At 23.4% G+C, this 26,551-nt stretch overlaps 1 protein-coding gene across 1 annotated transcript in view; it reads left to right on the top strand.

The window, feature by feature from the left end:
• Positions 1–319: 319 nt before the first annotated feature.
• The window catches only part of LOC122504753 (trehalase-like), a 44,205-nt gene continuing 17,973 nt past the window's right edge, over positions 320–26,551 (top strand). Inside the window, exon 1 of the mRNA XM_043615986.1 lies at positions 320–664. Within this exon, the coding sequence (XP_043471921.1) occupies positions 522–664 (143 nt within the window). The 5' untranslated portion in view covers positions 320–521. The remainder of the gene's footprint in view (positions 665–26,551) is intronic.

The following is a 26,551-nucleotide window of genomic DNA, read 5'->3' as shown; positions in this document are numbered from 1 at the left end:
ATTCAACCTGAATATTTATATAGCGATATTTATTTTAAAGGACTTTCTAGTACTAAAAAAACCATGAACACGTCCTTCGTAATTTATACAATAAAAATAGAAAAGAAAATGACAATGAAAAACAAAATGTGTACATCAGAATAATTTTGTTAAAAAAAATACCCTGACAAATAAATAAAGGAAGGAACCTAATTACTTTTAGAAATAGTTGTAATTCCAATGAATTTTAAACAACAGCCAATAGCAGAGGAGTTGTTATCAATTCGCGAAGCATATAAATGAGCCATTCTGTCCAGCCGTTGTCATATTGAGTGCGGAAAGGCCATCAGTAGCTATAAGCGCGTTACGCGAGTCGTTCTTAAATTAAGAATCGACAATTTAAATTTTAATTCTATCTAGTCAAAATTTTTAAATTAAATAACAATAATTTATTGCAAAACAGGTCATTGACCTGTAATTGAATTCGCGTATCCGTTAAATGAATTTAAAACATTAGATAATTAAAAAATTAGATAATAAAAATGACTAGTCTACATAAATATTTCAACCAAAATCCTCAAAAAAATGGAGCAATTTTTTTCCTTATTTTTTCTCTACTCTTCACTGAAATTAGTGCCTTTAGTCTCAGTGGTTCAAAACTAAATATCAAGGATCATTGCGATAGGTGAGTTATTTTTCTACAATTCAGAATCACCAAAAAAATCATCAACTTCATTTATATCTTAAATTGACAAAATAATTGATATTTTAATATTAATTAATATTAATTAATATTAATTTAATTATAAATTTTATTCATTTAATATTAATTAATTAAAATTTTATTAAAAACTCAATAACAATGTAAAAATTATTAAAAAACTATTTAATAAATATATATTCTGTTCAACTATAATATTAGTAATTATACTAAAAAAATTTATTTATCCCAAATAATCAAATACTTGTCTATTACCAAGTAAATATTTACTTGAATCAAATAATTTTTATTTAAGTCAATTAAATGGTATCCGCTTCGAATACAAACAATATTGGTTCAAATTCTATTTCTTTGATTTAAACAAAAATTATTTGATTCAAGTAAATATTTATATTCTGATAAACAATCGATTATTTGAGTAAAATAAATTTTTTTCAGTGATTTTTTTTGTTTAAGAGAAAAACTATTTAATACTTATTTCCTAATTAATAAAAACAAATTTCATTAATTAGATAACAAAATAAAAAGTATGAAAAAAATATGCTAATTTAATTAATTTGTTAATTAATTGTCAATTTAAGATAAATCGAAATGCAAAACTACATCAATGTCAATGTTCTCTTGTAGAAATGTTTGTTTAAGCTAAAAAAAATTACACGATCGTAATATCAGCTGAGCGCAGAACATTATGCAAATGAGTTATTAAAATGAATCAATGTGAATGACAGAAATATCTGTACACTTGGGTGTGAAATAGTAATTGATATGTACTATACATTTCCTTGGTATATATGTACATGAAAACGTGTTTGATAAACGGGATTTTTTTCAAAGTCATACCATACATAAAAATAGTTGAGAAATTTTTATTACTTGTCAACTTTATTATTATGCTATTTCTGATAATTTTTTTTTATTCAGAACTGCAACTACATTGAAAAAAACTAATAAAAAAAATAAGTAACTATAATTAATCTATTAAAATTTCCAATTAACTCTGATAAAAAAATTATTTATTGTAATCCAAGAAAATTGTAATCTATCTTAATATGAAAAGAAATTAATTATCAAATAATTTTGGAGCATTGAATAAAAATTACACAAGTAATTTACTGCGTAAATCAGAAATATTATTTCCATTTCTATTTTAAACGTGTGTTTGCTTACGAAACGAATTCTCAAATTGTCAGCAAAATTAAACATTGGTGTTAAAACCACCAAGAAACTGTGTGATTTCGCTAAAATGATTTTTAAACGAACATTTTATTTTTAATTATAATTTTCTGATATAAAAAAAAAAATTAACATTTTCTTTAGCGAAAAATTCCAACATGTAATAAAACGGGTTTGTTTCATTTTAATGAGATACGAATAGGACAGAAATTTGGATAATATAATAAATGAAGCAGGGATAAATTTTTACATTCGAATATAATGAAAAACTAAATTGTCATTTAATGTATACAAATGAAAATTAATTTCAATTAAATTCCTAACTAATTATCAAAAAACTACACTAATTGTACAGCATTCCAAAAATTCCAACAAATTACTGAAACGAATAAAATAAATGATGAAAGGAAAATAAAGTTTAACTCTTTAATTACAAATTTGTATAATTAAATTACAATTTTTCATTGAATCGAAATGAAAAAGGGGTTATTGTGAAAGAAAACGATATTGTAAATTTAATAGAAGAAAATGATCAATTTTCCAGAATGTTATTTTTTCCAGTCGTGATAATAAATTCGATACTATCAGAGGCTTAAGAAACTTCATTTTCTTCTAAAAGTTTGCAAACTAAGATTTTAACCAATGAACTTTATGGACACAAATAATAATTGCCCTGAACTGAAAACTTATACAACGATAAGAAAATTGTATACACATAATTTTGTGCACCACTTTGTGAGCAGTAACTAGCACGCTATCTTAAAAAACTATACAGCATGTCACGTTTTTAAAAGACACTTAATTTACATTTTAACAAGCGAACTTTAATAATATCTAATCGACTTCTCACTTTTGGCATAAATTATACCGAAAGTAATCAAACGTTCTCCATTTCTTTTATAAGCAACTTATTCCTAATGTACACAAAATTGCAATAATATTATCTTAATACTGAAGCAAAATTGCATATTAATATTGTCACAATACTCAGAGAATATTGAATCAAAAAAATTTTAAATTTATATTTATAATAATGTACTCTCCCCTATCCTATTAATTCAACATTGCTATGCAATATTGCAGTTAATTATTTAAAAATTCCATACTGAGTAACGCTAACATTTTTTAATCAATTTTTATTAGAAAATTTTCCGAGAATTCAATTATTTAAATAGAAAGATAAATAATTTATTAAATAATTGAATATTTCTTAAAATTGAAGTTTTATGAAGAATTTTATCAAAATTTTTTAAAATAATTGAATTCTTTTGGTGAATTTAAAAAGTAATTTTACGAATAAATGCAATTTTCTATCAGTTTATTTTAAATTATATAAAAAATAATTTGAATTCTGCGATAAGTTTTCTTATTTATGAAAATAAGTAATTTCTTGTGAAGAATTTTATTCAAATTTTTTAAATAATTAAATTTCTCAAAATTTTTTTAAACTTTTTGAAAATAATTAAATTCTATCGAGAAATTTCATTAAAAAATTGAAAATAATTGAAATCTAACGAAGAATTTTATTAAAATTTTTTTTAAATAATTGAATTTCTGTGAAAAATTTTATTTATAAAAATAATTGAATTCTTGGGAAGAATTTTATTAAAATTTCTTAAATAATTTAATTGCTTGGAAGAATTTTATTTTTTACGAAAATAATTGAACTGTTTCAAAGATTTTTAGAAACATTTTTGACAATAATATTGTACTCCTAGGACTAGTGTTAAATATTTTACGAAAATAATTGTATTCTATGATCAATTTTATTATAATTTTTTAAATTTATAAAGCATTTTAAGAAAACTTTTTTTAATAATTAAATTCTCGAGAAAAATATTATTATTTATGAAAATAATTGAATTCTTAAGAAGAATTGTATAAAAATAATTGAATTGTATAGGAAAATTTTATTAAAATTGCAATTTTATTAACTAAATCTTGTAAAGAATTTTGTCAAAATTTTTTTTAAATAATAGAATTTTAAAAAGAATTTTATTTAAATTTTTCGAAATAATTGAATTGTTGCGAAGTTTATAAAAAATTGGTAAGTAATTGCATTCCTTTGAAATTTTTATTAAAATTCGGTTTAAATAATTGAATTCTTTTGGAAAACTTTATTAAAATCGATATTAAAAATAATTGAAATGAGGAAAATTTTTGATAATTGATATTTTGCCAAGAATTTTATTAAAATTTTTGAAAATAATTAAATTTCAGAGAAGAGTTTTATTATTTATAAAGATAATTGAAATTTTGACGAGAATTTTTAAAATTTTTTGAACATAATTGAATTTAAGTGAAGAAGTTTATCACTTTTGAAAATAATTGAATTTCTGTAATCAGTTGTTCTTATAATTCCTATTTAAAATTTTTAATTCATTAAAAATTGATATTTTCTAAAATCTTAAATTGAAACCTTTGAAGTTTATCTATTTATGAAGATTGTAAACGCAACTCTCTTGAAATCCAATTAATTTTGAAATTTTTAAGTAAAATTATTCATTAAATAATTTATAAGTAATAATTTTATGATAGATTTTCAAGAATTAAGTTATTTAAAAAGAAATTATTGTCAAAAATAAAAAAAATTGAAGGTTTTGTATTAGAATTCTTGTCAATTTCATAGTTTCTTATAAATTCTGAAAATTTAATATTTTCCAGTACTTTTAATAAAAAATCCCTGATTTTTCTGAACAATTCTAATTTCCCTGACTTTTCCTTGAATTCCCTAACTTCCTTGACCTTTGGCAACCCTGTTAAAATTTCTTCCCACGCAGCATCTGAATCTCTAGCAATATTGAAAATATTTCAATATTTCTTCAATTTTAAAATCTTAAATACAAAGGTGATTTCAAAAATTACTTTTTTTTTACCAAAATTTAATCAAAATAATAAGATTTTTTGACATTAAATTTTGGTGTGACTGCTTTCTAAAGATAATTGCAGGCATTGTTGCAATTAACACCTACTTTCGAGACGTGAAAACCGAAACAATGCATTTTCAGAAGTTAGCGTGAAAACTTTAATTTTGCACGTTTTACTTAATTTCGTCTTTTCTATGGTGCATTTCTCATGCAGCGACAGCTTATTTCTGCCGGCGGCGCTATATTATGTACCGAGGTAGACTATATTCCTCTCTTTCAACGAAACTTCAACCTCTCTCGAGTTTGTGGGTCTGGCCATTGTTTTGGTCTCCACTTTTCATCAACCGCGGGTGTTCCCATCGTTGAACAGAAAGTGCAGAAAAGACTATACACAATCAGACCCATATACATGAGCTTTTCTATATATTGCTTCCATAATTCATTATCACCTGTTTCTCTTTAATTTCTTCTTTTACTTTTTTTTATATACAAATAATAAAACTTCCCCCTTCCTCTATAATCATTTGCACATGATATTTCTTTACGAATATTTTTTCCACTCTTTAATTTACCAAAAAAAGTAACCAAGCATTTTTTACTCGAACTTTATAACAAAATATATAACCTCTAACATTATAAAGATATGTGTACCAATATGACGTCACAGTGTTCTAAAATTGACGTCATAACGATTCAAATGCCCTTAAGAGAAACAAACAAAAATTACGATTAAAATCATAATTGTAAATTTTTGTTGAAACAGTATATTAAAAATGGAATATTTTTGGTATCTTTGCAAAAAATTTCTTTTCTATTTAAATCCGCATTTACTACCAAAGTTCAAATTTTTATGATTCATAAAATTAATATCTTTTCTAAAGTTTTATCATAATTTGAATTCAGTACTGGAATGCAGTGAATTAATTCTTTGAGAAGTAACCAAACTTCCTTTGAAAACAATAATAGAATTTTTGAAATTTTATCAAAATTCGACAATTCTTTCAAAATTTTAAAATTCTATTTACTAACTTTTGGAGTCTCTAATAAATTTAAACTTTCCTTTTCCGGTTTTTCGACGAAACTAAAAATATTTACAGTCATTTTCTTAATGTTATGAAATTATTATTTTTACTCTCATAGTAAAACTTAAATTGTCAGGAACTTCTGCGCATTTCTGTCAACTTTTACTATTTTCAAAGTTAATTTTGCTACGTTCAAAGTAAATTTTACTAACATTTTACAAAAATGTACTTCGGACATTTTTTTAGTTAAAAAGTTTAAAAGTTAAAAAGTTTTAGTTTTTAGTTAAAATTAGTAAAAATTGGGAAAAATGCACAGAAGTTCTAGAAAATTTTAGTTTTACTTTGTAGATAGTAAAAGTTACTATCTACATTTTTCTCCGTTGAATAAAAATTATTTGATATAAATAAATATATATTTGATAAGACAAATCGTTCATTTGAATCAAATACATTTTTTTCGCTATATTATCAATATTGCAAAAATACTTTAAACAGAAATTGATTTTTAATTCCATCAACAGGATTAAAATTTCGAAAATGAAAATGCCAAGGGAAGTTATTGCTCCAACTTTATAAGAATAAGGAAAGACCGGAAGGTCATTGAATTTAATCGCGTTCGTCGATTCTGCCTTATCGTTACTAACAAGTTCACTATTATCTACAAAAATACATTCGTGCATTGAAAACTGAAAAGTTTTCATTGTATATACCACCAAATTACAATTCACCAATTTTCCATAATTCTTTTATTCGAAAAAAAAAAATTTTACTCCAAGCGAAACCATTTATAAATTTCTATTTTATGAATTTCTTATATACATAATATCAATAAAATTCCAAACACAATAAAAGACATTACTCAACGCATTGCATTTTTGTATCATCGATCTATAGAAAAGTGGAAAATGCTTTCATGTTCTTTACGAGCTTTTATTCATGTATAGCGAATGCACACATAAAACTGCGAGATTTTCATTTTTAACTAACTACAAAAAAAAAAATTTTTTTCCCAATAAAATAAATAACATCATTTCATTGGAAAATCAAGAACCAATTAAAATAAATAAACACGAAAAATCTTTCAATGCAATCGTAAATTTTTTTTTTATTTAAAAAAAATAATGCCAATAACAAAAGTTCATATTCAAAGAAGATTTCTTCAAAAGAATTTTTTAATAAAAAGGGAATTAAATTTAAAAAATCTAATAAAAAATTTCAAAGGGTTATTTAGTGAATTTTCCATTAACAATGAAATGCATTGAATTGATTGAAGAATATAGGGAAAAATATGAAAAAAAGTATTTCGAATTATTGAAATTGAAAACTTTTTGGAATTACAATTTACCTGTGTATATAACATAATTCAAAAATAGAGGAACATTTTGTAAGCGCATTTTCCGCTAGATTAAAAGTTCTATACCTACATAAATAGTAACATATTGTATCTATATAGTGTATATAGATACAATAAAAATATATAAAAATCGTTATTTTTTTCTGAAACGTATGTTATCGAGTGGTTTTTTCATCAGTAATATATTGTTTTCACGAGACACCTATTCTCCCCCTTTTAGAACCTCTCATGAATATATCCTTCATACTTGAGATTGAGTAATTCAGGAAAATGGATAGTCGTAAATGCGCGTCATAAAATTCGACTACAACTGCTGCTCATCAGTTATCAGCAGCTTTCGAAAGATATATCTATCGAGACTTAAAAAGATTTTCACCAAATCCACATGTAACCTTGTCCACTAAATATTCCAAGATCCCTCCAAAATATTAAATTCTCTCCAAATTTCAAATTTGCAACAAATAAAAATAAAGTTAAATAAAAATTATTGGTTTAAATAAACATTGAAGATTAAATATTAAATATTAAACTAATGAATAATATTATTATAAATTATATTATAAATATATATACTAGAAAATAAAAAACTTTATATAATTTCAACAAAAAAATCCAATTAAATTTTTTCAAAAAAATTAATATTCTACTAATTTTTAATTAAAAGTGTGAAAAATTCAAAATTTTAAAGTTTTTAGTTTGAAACCTTTTTAAAATCCAATTATTTTTAAACATTCAAGCTATAATGCTTTCAATATTCAATCATAATCTAAAATTTTAACTGAAATTCATTTTTGAATCAATTATTATTAGAAAAATGTACGAGAATTCAATTATTTGAATACAAAAATAAATATTTTATTAAATAATTAAATGTTTCTTAAAATTGAATTATCATTAAGAATTTTATAAACAAATTTTTAAATAATTCAATTAGCTTGACAAGTTTTAATAAAATTTTTAAAAATCATTTCATTTTTTGAGAAATTTGATTAAAATTGTATTAAAATTGAACTTAGCCAAAGAATTTCATAAGAGTTTTTGAAAATAATTCAATGCCTGTGAAATTTTAATTATTTATGAAAATAATTAAATGTTGGCGTAGAATTTTATTAAAATTTTTGAAAATAATTTAATTTCGGAGAAGAATTTTATTATTTATAAATAAAGATAATTGGAATTCTGACGAGAATTTTTGTAAATTTTTTAACATAATTGAATTTCTGCAAAGAATTGTATTACTTTTGAAAATAATTTAATTCTTGAGACGAATTTTATTAAAATTTCTTTTTAACTAATTAAATTCTTTTGTGAAATTTTATTGAAATAGTAGTTTGATAATAATTGAAATTTGAAGAATTTTTAAAATTTATTAAATTTCTACGAAGAATTTTATTAAAATTATTTTGAAAAAAATTGAATTGTTACAAAAAATTTCATTAAAATTTTTAAAAATAATTTAATTCTTTGAAGAAATTTAATTAAGAACGTATTGAAAATAATACTTAAACTCTAGTAAATAAATTGTAGCAAACTCTGTGATGTGTTTTATTATTTATAAAAATAATTGAATTCCAAAAAAGAATTTTATTATTTATGAAAATAATTTGTGAATAATTGAATTCTTGTGAAATTTTTATTATTTATGAAGATAATTAAATGTTTGCGTAGAATTTTATTGAAATTTTTTTTAAATAATTTAATTCTTTTGTAAAATTTTTTTAAAGTAGTAGATATTGAATTGAGGAAAGTTTTTGAAAATAATTGAAATTTTGCCAAGAATTTGATTAAAATTTTTTGAAATAATTGAATTTCTGCAATCACTTGTAATTGCTTTGAAATTCAATTTCTTTCAGTGTTTTTAAGTAAAATTCTTCTGTAAATCCTTTATTTTTAATAATCAATTAAATATATATTAAAAAATTTAACTAATTTCAGAAGAATTTGAGTTCTTAATCTTTTCAAAAATCTTCGTTCTTTAAGACTTCTAATCAAATTCATTAAAAATTGAAATTTTACAAAATTTCAACAATTTTTCAAAAATCTAAGTTTTTTAAAATTTCTAATGAAATTCATTCAAAATTTAAATTTTACAAAATTTCACATTGAAACCTTTTGAAGTTTATCTACTTATAAAAATTGTAAACGCAACTCTTTTAAAATTGAATTAATTATGAAATATTTAAGTAAAATTAGATTTCAAGATTAAAAAAAAATTCCCTGGCATTTTCAGGTTTCCCAGGTTTCCAGGTTGCGTAGCAACCCTGTATAAATTTAAAATAATAATTACTGAAAAAAGTATTTCAACAATTACCCAGTTTTCATAAAATTATCGAATTAATACAAAAAATTTGGATCATATGATTTGATTTACATTTTTAGTTATTCCTTTCAATTTTATACCTTCAACTAAACAATTAAAAAATAAATAAAGGATAAAAATAATAAAAAAAGGATTTAATAAAATTCGTTAATTTGGAAAAATTTCTACATGCCTCCGCAATATATTTGAATATTTACACAAAACATTTTCATTATATTCATACATAAATTTTCAATTTTACCTCACTCATATTTTTAAATCCATAAACATTTGCCATATAATACCTCGATAATTAATTCAACGGTAAATTTGCATCGTCAACTAAATCAGTGCACATCACAAACAGTGGAAAAAATAATAATATATAAATAGAATAATAAAATGCAAATAAAATCTATCGAATCGAAACGAACGTGTTAGAATCATGAAAAATACATGTGCATTCTTTTCAAATTCAACTTCTTCACTATTTTTATCCAACGAGAGAAGAAGTAAAAAGGATCATTTAAATTCAGTTTCGATCAGACGTAATATAGACTTAAGTGGATCCGAAATAAGTGTAAAATATGTGATTAAATTTCGTCCAAAAAAAACAAATTGCATCGAATTTTATAGAAAAAATATACATATTGATAGGAAAAGATTTTCATAAGTTTCAAAATAGAAAGAGAGAAAAGAAAAATTTTATACATCCTTCGCAAATCAATATATATACATATACATATAACTATTGAACTCAGACAAATTACATTCGATGCAAAATCGAATAACGGTGACTTTAACGTATTGCTGATTCTGAACTTTGGTTTGAGAAAATTTATCGTGGAAGACGAAAAGAAAACAAGTAATGAAAAGAAGTTGGACTATAAATTATTTCTCGCACCTACATTTCCCTATAAATTGAAAATTTTCTTAATTATCCTCAATTATTCTTTTATCGAAACATAATTATAAACCATTAATAGATGGAATATTATAGATTAAAATGAATTGAATAAAAATAAATTGAAATGAACCTGAAGAACAATCAACCAAGTTTAAAAGCGAAACTTAATAAAAAGAATCTGATAAAATAATCAACTAAGTAAATTGCGAAGCAAAAGAAAAGTCCGTAAAGAAAATGAAATAAACCTTTGAAGTTAAATACCATTTTTATAACCACGTATATATAACAATTTCCGTTTTAAATTTACTTCTGAAAGCATTTTCATATATAAAGGAGCTCTGAAAACTTTCCTCAAAGTTACTTCTTAATTCAAAGTCCACAATAACCCGCATGTTAAAGTGCTGGGATCATAAAAATTTGTCACACCCAAAAATGAACCATTAAAGCAAAAACTTTCTCCACTTTACAAATGTATCAATAATTTCAAAAAACAAAAAATTAAACAAAATTGTTTTAAAAAATTAACAATTAAATTAATTTATATTACTTTATATTTAAATTGAAAATAAATTTTAACATTAGAAAATGAATTATTAATCAATTATTTAACTTATTTAAAAACAAGAGATAAAATATTGAAAATAATTTTCCGCTTTAAATGAAATAATTATTTATACGATTTAGAATGTAATTTAAAATTTTCAAAAATATTAAAAATATAAAATTATTAAAAATAAAACAAATTTCAATAAATTTCCATTATTATTATTACATTATTGTACTTAAAATTTTCAGTGCGAATAATTTTCAACGCAATAATAAATGATTAAAATTCAAAGTGCAATTTGAACATTGAAAAGTGGATTATTTTTCAAATAATTATTTATTAAACACGAATGTTCCAACAGATGATTGGTTGGTTAAAATAGTTTAATATATGCAAATGTACGACCTACATTTTATCTCTTGATTAAATCAGTTCAAACATAAATGCCAGAAATGTTCATTTATTTCATGAAAATATAAGATAAAATGAATTATATTTCATTCAAAAGACTCCTATTAATTAGTAGATAAAAACAATAAACTTTCCAATTAACCGCAAATTATTAATTTCAATCAAAATTAAAATGTCGCCTCTGTGCATTTAAATTTAATTACTTTTATAAACTTTCATTCATTAATCATCACACAGAAAAATCCTAATATAATCTATAATTTCTTTTTATTTAAAATTTAAAAATATTTTCTAAATTCTCTCTAAAAATTTGCAAAACTTCTCTCAATATTCTCCCCCGAAAATTTGCAAAAATTCTCTAAATTCTCTCTAAAATCTTTTTATTCATATTTAAAAAAATATTCTCTAAACAAATTTTCTGTAAAAGAAATAAAAAATTTTAAAAATAGTAAAAGCAAAATTTTCTTTAAACAAAGAGAATATTTTTTAAAAACTCTTTGATTGAATAATTCTTTGAATTGAAGAAACTGTTACGAGTGTTAAAATTGCCAGCAATAACAATAAAAACCAAAACCAATATCTCAGCCAAACTTTCGAGAAGCATTGCATTTACACTTTTATTATTATTTACATACGGAATGTTACTCACATTTATAAAACTTGGCAGAAAATGAAATCTTTCACTTTATTAGTTTGCACTGGAAAAAGCTGTTAGAAAATTTCCGCGACTTTTTTTTTATCATACTTTCTTTTTATTGGTCAATATTTATTGGTGAATGAATATTTTTTCAAATTTAAATAATAAAAATTTTGTGAAACACTTTTATTTTAACTCTCAAGATCCTATAACTCAATAATAATAATACTATTCTTTTATTACTATTTACCACAAAATTAATAATAGTAAATAGTACCTAATAAAAAAATATAATAATAATAATAATAACAAATAAACGGATGTAATTAATGTTACATAATTAATTTTACTACGAGTAAGCAATTAAAGCAGACGAAATCCAATTAACCTTATTCAAAATATCATCTACAGAATTATGTAATTGACTAACTGAATTTAATTAAAAACATAAAAAAAAAATGAAATATAATTAATTTATTACGTGGATTTTCAAAAGTGGACTTTTTTCCCAATTATATTAAATTAAAAAAATAATTCATTGATCTATTGGAAATTCCTGCTAACAGAAAGTAAACCACTTGATATGATTCCAAGAGGAGTTTGAGGAACTTATAGAATTTAAAGTTCATGTTAGAAATGAAGAAAATTGTCAAAGATTGGCCAAAAAAAAAAAAAATTTCTGGCAATGCTCGCGTCTCGATCGTAATTCACCTAGAACCTTCCTATAAATCTCCATGCGTCCGGATTTTTATATATATGTATATATAAATGAGCGACGGCAGAGTTGCGCCCACACACAATATTTTTGAGGAATTTTCCAGCCAAGACCAATAACGAGAATCGTGCTTGTAAATTCAAGTCATAGCTTTTGTCACATCATTTCTTTCCGAATTCATTCTGAATTCTAAATGACAGCTGTGTGATACCTAGGCAAAAAATTTCTTTTTTCCTCTTTAAGCACGACATTCATTTCTAATAAGTTAATCTCTTTACTATGATCCATAAAATCATGGATATATTTTTATTAAATTTCGTGACTCAAATACGATATTAAAATTATTTTACAAAATTCCATATAAGATCCTCAATTATTAAAAAAATTACATTAAAAAAAGACCGAATTGATTTTTAAAACTCTTTAAAAAAAACATTTTTATCAAATCCTTATTCGACTAATAAGACAATTTTTTCATCAGAGAAGATAATTTTATTCTTAAATTGAAAATAATTAAGTATTAATAAAACTTTATGGAAATTATTAATATCCTTCCCTTAGCAAAGTGATTAATTCACTAATTATTTACTAAATTCAGAGAAGAGAAAAGAAACTTGGGAATAATTAATACGAAGTAAGTCATATATAAAAGAAATAATTTTTTCTCTCTTAAAAGAGTTTAGTCGACTAAATTAGAAAAGTTTTTTCACCTCCCAAGCTAAACCTTTCTTCTCATTTAATCAAACGAAACTTTTCATTTTCTTTTCCATATTCAGGAAAAAGAAATTTAGTTATTAAATGAAAAAAAATGTCCTTTTCTCCTTTGCCTTCGTGCGCAAATTTTATTGGGTTCATTTTTAATTGAGACACTCTCGCAATAATTTAAACGTAAATTTTTATATTGTATTAGAATATAATTATTTTATTATTATTATTATTACAATATAATTAGAGGCTTCGTACAAAAAAATTTTAATGTAATTAAATTAATTAAATAATTTAATTCTTGAGACGAATTTAACTAAAAATTTTTGTTGAATAATTAAATTCTTTCAAGAAATTTAATTAAAAATGCATTGAAAATAATTATTATATTCTAATAAAAAAAAAGTATATCAACATTTTTTAAAATTATAATTGAATTCTTGCGCCAAATTTTATTAAAATATTTTTTTAAATAATTTAATTCTTTTGAGAAATTTTATTAAAAACAATTGAATTTCGACAAAATTTTTGAAATTAATTAAATATCTACAGAGAATTTTATTAAAATTATTTATAAATAATTAAATTCTCTCAAAAAATTTAATTAAAAATGTATGTAAAATACTGATTAAATTCTAATGAATAATAAATAAATTATATCAACATTTTTAAAAATAATTGAATTCTTTTGAAGAAATTATAATAAAATTTTTAAGAATAATTGAATTTTTCAAGAGAGGAATTAATTTAAAATTGTATTGAAAATAATAGAATTTTTTTGAGAAATTTTATTAAAAACAATAAAATTTCGATAAATTTTTTAAATGAATTTTTCTACAAAGAATTTTATTAAAATTATTTGGAAATAATTAAATTCTCTCAAGAAATTTAATTAAAAATGTATCGAAAATAATTATCAAATTCTAATAAACAAATTATGTCAAAATTATTAAAAATAATTAAATTATTTTGTAGAATTATAATAAAAACTTTTAAAAATAATTGAATTTTTAGAGGGAGGATTTAATTCAAAATTGTATTAAAAATAATTGAAATCATGCAATGAATTTTATTATTTATAACAATAATTTAATTCCTGAGAAGAATTTTATTATTTATAAAAATAATTGAATTTTTTTGGGAAATCTGCTTCTAAAAAAAAATCAATAAAAAATCATAAAAAAAAAGTAGTAAATAGTAGGTTTTAGTAGATGAGTACGAAGCCTGCTATTATAATAAATATAATGATTACTCTCTAAATCTGAATTACTGCTGATTCGTTTACCAATTTGAATTAGTAACATTTTTTACTAATTTTTAGAAGTTTTTTACTAATTGCTAGTAGAAAATTACTAATTCAATTAGTAGAACGTATTTTTTACTATTTCAAATTAGTAAATTTTCTACTAATAATTAGTAAAGAACTACTAAAAATTAGTAAAAACAGTTACTAATTCAATTAGTAAACGAATCCGCACTATTTCATTAGTAGAAAACTACTAATTCAGATTTAGAGAGTATAATTACTTATTGTTACTAATAATTATTAGTTCACCTTGGACAGATTTGAGGAAATAATTTTTTTATAATTATTGTTATTGTTAAAAAAAAGTGGACGGTAATTAGGACATCCACGGTACCCTATATACAATACGACAAATTTTAGTTTCTAAAAAATAAACCAAAATTTCTCATTTCTTTCCTGAAAAAATAGAACACAAACAAAGTATCACTGAGAAAACATACTTAATTCAAATAGAAAAATAATTTTAAGTGATTTTATTTAATTGAAATTAGTTTGTAAGCTTAATCTGAATATATAGAAAAAATCTACTGCTTTGATTCAAAAATATTATTTGTTTAGATAATTATGTTTATTTTAAAAATATTTTCTGTGTTGATTTAAACAAAAATTATGTTTAAAAATTTTATGTTTGATTTAAACTTCAAAGTTGATTACACATAATTTAAAAGCAACCATAACTTATGCTTGAATTAAATATATTATTTCTTTAAATGAACCAAAAAATAGCTTTTAATTAAATTTAAATATATTTGACTGTATAGCAAAAATATTTTAAGTTTGATTCAAACAAAATTTGCCTGAATCAAATAAATCGTTTTCTCAGTGTAAAGACAAATAAAGATAAAATACAATGCAAAACAATATTTAAAGCAATTACAAAAATAGGGTCTGTCCATATATTACGTCACACTTTAAGGGAGGGAATCAGTCATTTCTTTGAGCCTATCTTCAAAAAAATGGAACCTAAGTACCTAACGATATATGCGGCATCGATGTGGAAGGAGGGGGGCAAAAAGGGAAGTAAACTGTAAAGTATGTGAAGTTATACGTGGATGACCCAATTTTTGTTAATTGTATTAACCACTTCACTGGCGGGGCGTTCCAAATGGCGTTCCACGCGCCGAGGCCCAGACTGGCAAAAACACCGAAATGGCGTTCCTAATAAAACTTTATTTTTAAAGAGTGTACACTACATTTTACTACTACAAAGCAATATTTCTATAGTTTAGACATCAGGGAACAAGATTATCACAATGAAAATTTCAGTTTTTGAGATTTTCAATGTTTCTTTGAACGTTGAAATAGTCGATTTTTAACACTTTTTAACAAATGGCGTTCCACTTTTGTTATTATTAATAATTATTAAATTTTATTTATTAATTATTTATATTTATTTTTTACTTATTACATTATTATATTATAATGTTTTGTATGTAAATATATTTTTTAAATAAAAAATATGAGTTTTACTGTGTAAAAATTGAAAAAAAGTGGAACGCCATTTGGTGAAAAGTGGTAAAAATTGACTATTTCATTGTTTGAAAAAACATTGAAAATCCCAAAAACTGAAATTTTTATTGTGATAATCTTGTTCCATGATGTCTAAACTATAGAAATATTGCTTTGTATAAGTTAAAAGTAGTGTACACTCTTTAAAAATAATGTTTTATTAGGAACGCCATTTCGGTGTTTTTGCCAGTCTGGGCCTCGGCGCGTGGAACGCCATTTGGAACGCCCCGCCAGTGAAGTGGTTAAATAGCAAATAAAAAACAACATAGTGACAGAAATTTAAATAAAGATGAAACATAATCAAATAAAGGTTTTCACTGGTACTCCAGTGGTACACACTGCGTCAAACGCAGGTGTCTGGTTCGTGTGTATGGTTGTACACTGCTTCAAACGCAGGTGTCTGGTTCGTGTACGTATGGTTGCACACTGCGTCAAACGCAGGTGTCTGGTTCGTGTACGTATGGCAATTTCTTCCGATTTCCCTACCTACCCAAGTATTTAACACGACGAAAAAAAAAATTATTCCATTTTTTCATACAAAAAAGCTAATTATTTCTTTCCCCGTATCTATTTTATGCAAATCTACTTTTAAATCACAGGTACTCGCACAAATACTCCACGATTCTCTCACATACCGCCCAGATGCAAATTGCCTACACTAGGGATAAAGGGGCACGTTAGGCTCACCCATACGTCCCGGGACGCATCCGTCATCTGAGCTCAAAACCTACTCACACATTCAAAAATAGAAAATAGAAATTAATAAAGAATACAGTGAATAAAATTTTAATTATTTTTAAATAATATTTAAAAATTTATTTTAATTCTCAAAAAAAGTGAGAAAATATTTATAGCACTTAATAGAAGTATTTAAATTATTAAATTAAAAGTATTTAATAACAAATTTCAAATTTAAAACCAAAAAGATTGCTTTTCAATGTACTTTGTTGTCTGTTAAAATTTTGTTAAATAAATTGTTATACTTTCTATTGGTAAATATAAAAATAAAAATATAATGAATCGAATTTTTAATTCTTATTTTTGTAAATGAAAGAAAGTTACTTTAAATTATGAAAAAAACATTAAGTAAATAAAAAATTATTCACTGTAGATAAACATTCATAGATAGAAAGAAATACAAAGAAACATTGCGAAAAGTATTAAATTTTGTAGTAAATAAAAATACTACAAAATAATACATTTTGGCAATGGCGTCACTATGTTGTCGAAATTCCTTCCCTGTTTTAAGAAAATTTCTAAATTTTGTTGAATTTATTTTATTTATTAAAAATATAAATAATTTGAAAATTACCAATATAAAATTTCAATTCACTTGTTATTAATGACCTTAAGGTTGTTATTCAATGGTCACGTGTTCCCATAGTAAAGTATATGAGACACGTGATCACTGATTAACATGACCTTAAGGTTGTTATTCAGTGGTCACGTGTTCCCATAGTAAAGTATACGAGACACGTGATCACTGAATAACATGACCTTAAGGTTGTTATTCAGTGGTCACGTGTTCCCATAGTAAAGTATACGAGACACGTGATCACTGAATAACATGACCTTAAGGTTGTTATTCAGTGGTCACGTGTTCCCATAGTAAAGTATATGAGACACATGACCACTGAATAACATGACCTTAAAAAAGATAAAATATTTGCAAAATAACTTAGAAGTGATAATTAAACAATTGATTTTCAATTTTAATTTACTATAAATAATTTTAATCAAATGAAATTAATTGAAAAAGTCAATTAAACAGGGAAGGATAAATAATAACAGATGAATCTGTTATAATGAGTCTGACTATCACAGTTTGTGATAGTCGACATTGAGATGTCCCACGGTGGATGATGAGCCCACGTTGTGGCGATGGGATCCTACGTCATCGCCTATTCTGGGCCACCCCCGAAGATCCCTGGCTTTTCATTGCACTTCTGCACCAGGTCGGGGGCCACACGGAACCGTGAAATTAAAATAAAAAAGAAATACAAAAATAGACTAAATAAACTACTAAAAAAAATAAAGAAAAACGGCAGTGTGCTGGGGCCACTTTTCTTCTCCACATCTTTTCTTGTCCTTTAGTTCGTCGAATTGCAGAATGTCCAGCTATGATTAAAAATAAAATTCCCTGACTTTTTCCTAACCTTGATTCTACTGTTTTGAAACAAAAATATGGTTACTGCCATATTTAACAATAAATTAATATCTCTATATCGATTAATTATCAAAAAAAATGGTAATAAAAACAATTTAAGTCTTGTTAAATTAAAAATAATAATATTAAATAATATAATAATATAAAATAAATTAAAAATAAATTAATTAAAATTAATAAAAATAAATTAAGCGAAATAGGCAAAGAGAAAGAACTAAATAAAGGATATATTCCACCTCTAAAAAACAAATTAAATCTTGTTAGATTAAAAATGTTTCGTTGATTCAATATTAATGTTATTTTTTTAATAATTAAAATTTGTTTTTTGCAAATTAGTGAAGTAATAATTGCAAAATAATTACGTAATAATTTCAAATTAGTTAAGTAATAATCAGAAATTATCCACGTAATAATAACAAATTTTTATTAGTAAAATAAATAAAATTAGTAAATTAATAGTTAAATAATAATTGCAAAATAGTTAAGTAATTATTGCAAATCAGTTAAGTAATAATTGCAAATTAGTTTAGTAGGTATAATAAATGCAAAAAAGTTGAGTAATAATTGCTTTGTTAAGTAATTTAATTTTGTAAAACAAATTGGAAATAATATTTAAAAAATTAAAATTAAAATTCATTTTTTTTATAATTAAATTAGATTTTCTCTGTTATTATTTAAAAAGTGAATTGACTAATAAAGTTTTTTAAACAGGAAAAAAATTAGAAGTAAATTAGGCAAAAACAAAGAACTCAATAAAGGATACAATTTCACGTTGATCAAAGGATACGGATACCATTGCGCCTGTAGAGCAAGATGACGATTTTCGGCTGAGATCCTTTACAATCATGGAGATCTCTTTCCTTGACCAAAATTAAACTGTTTTTTTTCTGTACCCGATCTTCTCCCAGACGAAGTTTGCAACTCCGATTATTCAGAAAAAGAAAACTGAAAAATAAAACAGAAACATATTTTAATGTAAAAACTCCCCTGAGCTCACAATTCATAAAAAGTAACCACAGCCGATAATCAGCAGAAGATGGAAAATTATTTTTTGAGCGAACTTTATCTTCTGTTTACTAACAATTGTTAGTCAAAAAATTTTTTACTGGCCCCAAACTATTGCTAGAACAATTCCAATTAATATCTAGGTCTGTGGCAATCATGTAAAATGTAATGTAATGTAATGTAAATGTAATTAATTTTAATACATTAATTAAAGTACTACAAAATGACAAATATTGGTGTCTGCATTTGAATTAGTTAAAAATAACTAATTTGATAATAAAAAGTCAGTCACTAATTCAAATAGTAATATTTCCCTAATAAAATAGTTAATGGTAACTAATTTTTATTTTCTTCCGGTCAAATTGAATTCCCGGCTATGCAGTGAAAAAACATTCTGATTATAGTTGAAAAAATGTTCACAATCCTGTTTTAAGTTTTGAAGGAAAAACTGTGAAAATGGATTGTGTCTCTTGAAACGGAGTTATATATTGACAGACTTGTCTTTACTACTTATAAAGTTGAGAATTTCCTGTGCAAGCTTTTCTATAAAGCCGGTATGGAAAGATTAACGAGATTGCTCCGCGCGGAGTCACCTGTCGAAAAGTCAATATTGACGATCTTGGGTTTGCAGTAAGTTTGTTAAGAGAGGGGTATATAGTAGGTACATGTTCAAAACGTTTTGAACTCCATATATACAATGACTGTTGGTCACGTGAAACTTTCTCCTATAGTTGATGAATGTCGTCAACTTGTCCTCCAACTTTACACCAAAACCCATCCCTTAATACTTCACGTTACGACTGATTTTATCGTCGACCCTCTTGAAATGTCCCTTAACTTTTAACGCTTTTTTCAAGACGGAAGTCTTTTCTTTTATAACTTATATATCAACGCTGATCTTTCTCTTTTTTTTAACTTTTCACTCTTCTATTTGAAGATAACTTTCTCTATATCAAAAATTGTAATTATCTATAATATAAAATATATGTTACAACAATCTTTAAAAAAACATTAAAGGATAATAAAATGTTTTCTCTAGAAAATGAAACTATTTTTTCGAAAAACTTCCCTTTCGGTTGACTAATAAGATTAATATTTGATTTTACTTTACGAGCCTATTTCTGAAAAAAAAAATTGCTACCAGGAAGACTATCAAACTTTAACACTTAATATCGTGTTGTTCCATTTGATGACGCTAAAATCACGATCTAGATGCGTAAGAACTAAGATTCCGTCGATAAAAAAAATTATCGAAAGTAAACTACTTGACTGCGCGAAAAAAAAAGATTTATTATCACAGAAAACAACGATGACAATCTTCTCTGAATTTTCGATATAATAATTGCTTTATCACCATTTCCAAATACGATTACATCAAATTTCATTAATGTTTTTTTATCAATTGAATCTCAGATAACAATCCGATAAATTTGTAAACATACCAAAAACTGAGCCGAAAACAAAAAATTGTAGATATTCAAAAATTTATTTTTCAAAATTATACAAAAGTTAAAAGAGTTACTAAAGTAAAAAAAGTAACAAAAATAACAAAAGTTACAAAAGTTACAAAAATAACCTAAAGTTCAATAAGTCGAATATAGTTATAAATAACCAATTTAATATAATTTTAATAGATTTATATCAATCTCGAGATTAGTTCTTTCAAATATGAATGATATATACGCGGAACGAAAAATACGATAAAAAATATGAACCAGATAAAATAGTAATTAACTCATATACGTATGCAAAAATAGATCATTAAACACACCTGCAATATTATTTAAAGGAAAAAACTAAATTATACAAAAAAATAAATAAACGAAACAAACAAAATTTCTCGAAAAATCGTAAAATCTACATCTATAAAATCTATTGACTAATAGCGTCATAATCAATATCAAATAAAAATTAAAAACATAAGTAATCAATATACATTTAAAAGCATTATTTTCTACTTCATTTTATCGTTTGTACACAACTAAATAATTTACCATCACTATCAAACACTAAATGTAATCATTAGTTACAATGAAATTGCCTTCAATCAAACACGTCTGACTTCATATACAAGTGAAGCTTTACTTCTGAATTTAATTAAATTTACTTTAGAATGTAACTATAAATTAACTGCCGGAATAAATACAATAACATTATTTAATACAGGAGATTAAAGAATGTATTAAAAGAAAATTTAATTATATTCACGATCTATCAAGGGGATCGTGATAATAATTATTTTATCAAGGGGATGATAAAATAATTTAATTCATCTTATTAGACTTGATAACTTTCTTTTGTTGCTTTTCATCTCATAAAGGCGCAAGTTTACTTTTTTTTTATCAAACGTAATCTATAAAATAAATTTACTTTAAAAATTGTATAAAGCGCAGTTTATTTGCATTAGAATCATATTATCGTTACCCATGACACAAATTTTCTTTATCTTTTAGTGGCATTGGTTTTTCTGTAGGTCATGTCATTGTAACGTAGAAATTTGTCTAAGGTCAAGTAAACTTTATAAAAGGTGTGCAAACTAATTTTTTCGAAATTGAGAAACAAATTACGGACAAATTTCACCCAAATATCATTTCTTAATAAATTCATCTTCATTTAAAGAAGACAAAAGAAAAATTCGCCTAAATTCGTAAAAAAAAATTCGTTTTATTAACTCAAATAAAATTGTTATACTTGTAAATATTTTTCTCTAGAAAAAGTACCAAAGTTTTTTTTTAATTAAAAAGTTTTTTTTTGGGAAAAAGACAAATCAAAAAAACTCGAAATTTTTTCTTTGGATTTTCAGAATATGTTCCGTAAGTTAAACAGTCGAAACAAACAAAAATTGATGACTACACTTTTTTGCTACTTTACAGATTTCAAAAGTATGAAATCTGAATATTGTTCTTTGAGTTTAGAATAGATACGACCGACTTTCCAATACCAAACGGAATCGACAAATAGTTATTAGTTATTATCCTGAAAATAAACGAAGAACAGTTCGGCAAACTTTTCTTTTATCAAATATCGTTGTAAGGAAATCTTCAAGGAATAAATTGATTTAATAATTCTGCACGATGATAAATTACAATATGCAAATTGCGTGAAATTACACGAAAAATTCGAATTTACCAAATTATGCGGAATACATACAATCAACTTGCGAAGAAATTTGAAGAATATTGAACAAATATTTATTTATATGTATAACTTCTATTTTAAATTCAGAATGAAGAAAAAATGATAAAAGATATATTTTTTCACAACATAATTTCTCTGCCAACTAAAATATACGACAAAGAATTCCCTCTAAATAACCCTTGAATTTTTATAGAATAGAATTCTTTTTTTCGACAATACAATTCATTGCGTGACAAGAATGACTTCTTTTTTCAAAAATAATATTGAAAGTCAATAAAAGTTCACCTCACGTGTAACTCTATTTTTAAATGATAGATTGCAATTTCAAAATGCAAATAAAATTTTTTTTTATTTTCTTACAAAATCTAATATATTGTATTTACGATAAAAATACACTTTCCTCTATTTTCGAATTTTAATGTAAAATTTAAAAAATTATTTTTGCTCCTAAGAATAAATATTTTGGAAATATAGAAAAATCACAATTACGTATTAATAAATCAAAATTGCAATCCCTTTATGAAAATTACTTATTCATCGCACCTGAAAAAGTGTTCTTGATTCTCATTTTTCGTTATATAATATGAACTTATAGAAGTTTTCAATAATATATTCATGGCTAAAGATCTTTGGAACAAAAAAGCTACTTAAGTATACCTTTTTCTCCCATAAAAGCATTCAATTGAGACCAAGGAACTATGAAAGTCAACGATAAAAATACGATATATTTTATCTACGAGAATTTATTTGTTCATTTTGATCCAATATTAAATCGATAAATAATTATATAACGGAAAACTCTCAGAATTCAACGATCTATATATACTCGATATATCCGAAAATATATAAAAAGTTGTTAAAGTTTTATGTTTTAAAACATAAAATAAAAACATTTTTATGTTTTTTTCATTTTTAAATTAATTTTTAGTTTTAATTATAATTGTACCTAATTAAAAAGTTTTAAATACCTAATAAATTACTCTCTAAATTTCAATTAGTAAAAAGTCGATCACTACTTCGAATTAATCTAATTTACTACTACTCTCTGAATTAGTAAAAATTTTTACTAATTTGAACTAATAAATAGTAATTTCCACTAATATATTAGTAAATTTTATTAATATATCAGTGGAAATATAAATTATAATATTTGATTGATTTTATAAAATTTTCTATTTATTATAGTAAATTTTACTAATTCAAAAGCAAAAAGTCTGTCTCTAATTAAAATTATTACCTAAACATTTTTACTAATTTAAATTTAGAGAGTACTAAAACTTTACTATTTCGTTTTAGTACTTTAAAATTCTTTAACTAAATTATAATAAAAAATTATAATTAAATAACTAAAATTACTAAGAATTAGTAAAAAAAACTTCGCTAATTTAAAAATAGTAGTTCAATAGAAATGTAATTTAAAAAATGATTTCCAACGTAAATTTTCAGTAAGCAAATTATTGTATAACTTTTGAAAAAATATATATATTTTACTCGTTAAAATTCTCGAGTTATTCAATTAGAAGCGAGAGTTAATTAAAAATAATTTCCCGAGTTGTTAGCTCGTCTGAGTGAAACTTAAGAACAAAGATAAGAAAACAGAAACAATCCCTATTTCTTTTTTTCAATATATTTTCCATTTAAATTTCAGTATATATATTTTTTTTCATCATTACAGAGCTTTTAATTTAAAAAAACAAATTAATTTTTCTTTTGTGCTTGATAAAAAAATATCTGTACAGTAAAATGAAAATCTTATATTATTCAGAAAAATGTCTAATTAAATAAGTCATAAAAACATGTTTGCTTTCAATTCAAGACAGTAAAATATTATGATTTAATTTAATCATTTCTCATAAAAATAAGATTTTCTTAAATATTTTTCTGACAATATAGATGATAAATATTAATTTTATTATTTTGAGTAAAAAAATATTCTATCATGAAAATAATAAAACTCAATTTACACAAATATTGTCAAGATGAAATCAAAATAATTTAAATGGAAAATATAAGTTCTTTACACTGAAAAAAATGTAGTTATATCTGGTGGAAATTCATACGTTTTACTTTTCGAACCAAAATGGAACTTTCAATTTTATTACATTTTATTTGCGAAAGATTTTATCAACAAAGAATTGGACAAACAACTGAAATATAAATTAATTAACCTTTGTATTCAAGTTTCATATTTTTGTTTAAAATATAGAAACTGATATTTTTCAGTGTAACGTTAATTAAATTTTATTAAATAAAAAAAAAAATATTAGAAAATATATATATAGAAAAAAATTAAATATATATATATATATATATATATATATATAAAAGATATAAAGAAATAAAAATAATAAAATAATAATAATAATAATAATAATAATTAAATATAAAAAAAATATATATATAGAAAATATTTAATAAAATTCAAGTCATAAAAGTAAAAAATATTAAACAACAAAGTGACGTAAATATATGAAAATGATGAGGAAAGTAATTACCAGTATTTTACTATTTTACTAGTATACTCCAGTTGAGAAACACTTACAAAAAATTTCCGAATTTCCTACCTACGGTAACATTTAATACGAAATTTATCACAGTCGTACAAAAAAGCTATTCCTACCTAAATTCCCATACTTCAAACCTACTTTTTTTTGTAAAAAAACACAAACTCGTCTCTTACACACAGCTCAGGTGCAAATCTAGGGATTTGAGTGGCACGTTAGGCTCACATACGTCCCGGGACGCATCCGTCACCTGAGCTTAAAATTGTAAAAAAAATACCTTCAATTCAATGTTATGAATTTATCAACAAAGTTTAACTTTTATATTTCACTTGCGCATTAATCTTTAAATTTTAATAATTGAAAACCAAAAAAAGTAGAAAAATCTATCTTGTAGGGTTCGAACCAGTTTTCAAATCCATTTCTTTACAATATTCAATTTTACGAAATTTCAATTATTCGTAAATTCTTCAATTAAATATACCTATATTAGAAAATATAAAATAAAAACTTAAAATAATACAAAAAATTCAATTAAACTTTTGCAAAAAAATTCATTTCCAAAATTCAATTATTTCTAATTATTCGAGCTATATTGCTTTTACTACTCAATTATTATTTAAAAGTTTTAACTGAAATTCATTTTTAAATCAATTTTTATTAGAAAATTCTACTACAAATTAAATTATTTAAATACATTAATAAATTTGTAAATTAATTAATTAATTTTGTAAACTACACTTTATTAAATTAAAATTTCTTTTTGTTAATCTACTTTATTTTACTTGAATCGATAAAATAGAATATTTTAAAAATATTCATTAAATATGCATAAAATTTTTTTTGTGAAAGTTCGTTTAAAAAAAAATCCGTAATAAAGAAATTTTAGGTTAGGTCGATCAGTTGATTTAAATCTTGAGAAGAAAATATTTAAAATAAAAAAAGAAAATATTTAATTTGCTAGCAAGATCTTTCTAAACATTCGTGTCGCGACAAAATTTCCAATAACTTCGTTTGGAGAATTAATGAAAAAAAAATAATAATTAAACAAACTTGCGATTTGTCCTTTAACCCTTCCACTAGCAATCACTCCTTTTGTAGAAAAAAAGTAATATTACTGCAAAGCTAGGAATAAAATCTCCATTGCCCAGTTAAATCTTAATAAATGTTGAAATCGAATGTAATTTCGATGAAAAATATACGAAAGATTGTAATATTGAAAGAGGTTTTAGGTTATAATTTAAAAAATAATCGAAAATATTTCAAAGTTTCTAAAGTTTGTAACGTTTACAATTAAGAAATATTTTTAGGTTAAAATCGTTTAAAAAATAAATAAAGTATTTTTTAAATGATTAGTAACTTCAATTAATCATGAATGTGAAAAAAATTGTTCACATATGTTTACCTACATTGTCTTTTAATTTCCCTAATTTATCTTTTTGTTTGTTTTCCTTCATGTCACTGTTAAGTAGCGCCAGGCATGACAAAAAAAGTACGGGTAGCTCAATGTCTCTTTTACAAATTCTTCTAGATATCGCTAGAAGTATAAGGCGATATTTGCTGCACCGACTGGCATGTTGAAATACTA

The sequence above is a fragment of the Leptopilina heterotoma genome, unplaced genomic scaffold (genome assembly GCF_015476425.1).
Source record: "Leptopilina heterotoma isolate Lh14 unplaced genomic scaffold, ASM1547642v1 Lhet_313, whole genome shotgun sequence".
NCBI classification, from domain to species: Eukaryota; Metazoa; Arthropoda; class Insecta; order Hymenoptera; family Figitidae; genus Leptopilina; species Leptopilina heterotoma.
This window is presented reverse-complemented; position numbering and strand designations above follow the sequence as displayed.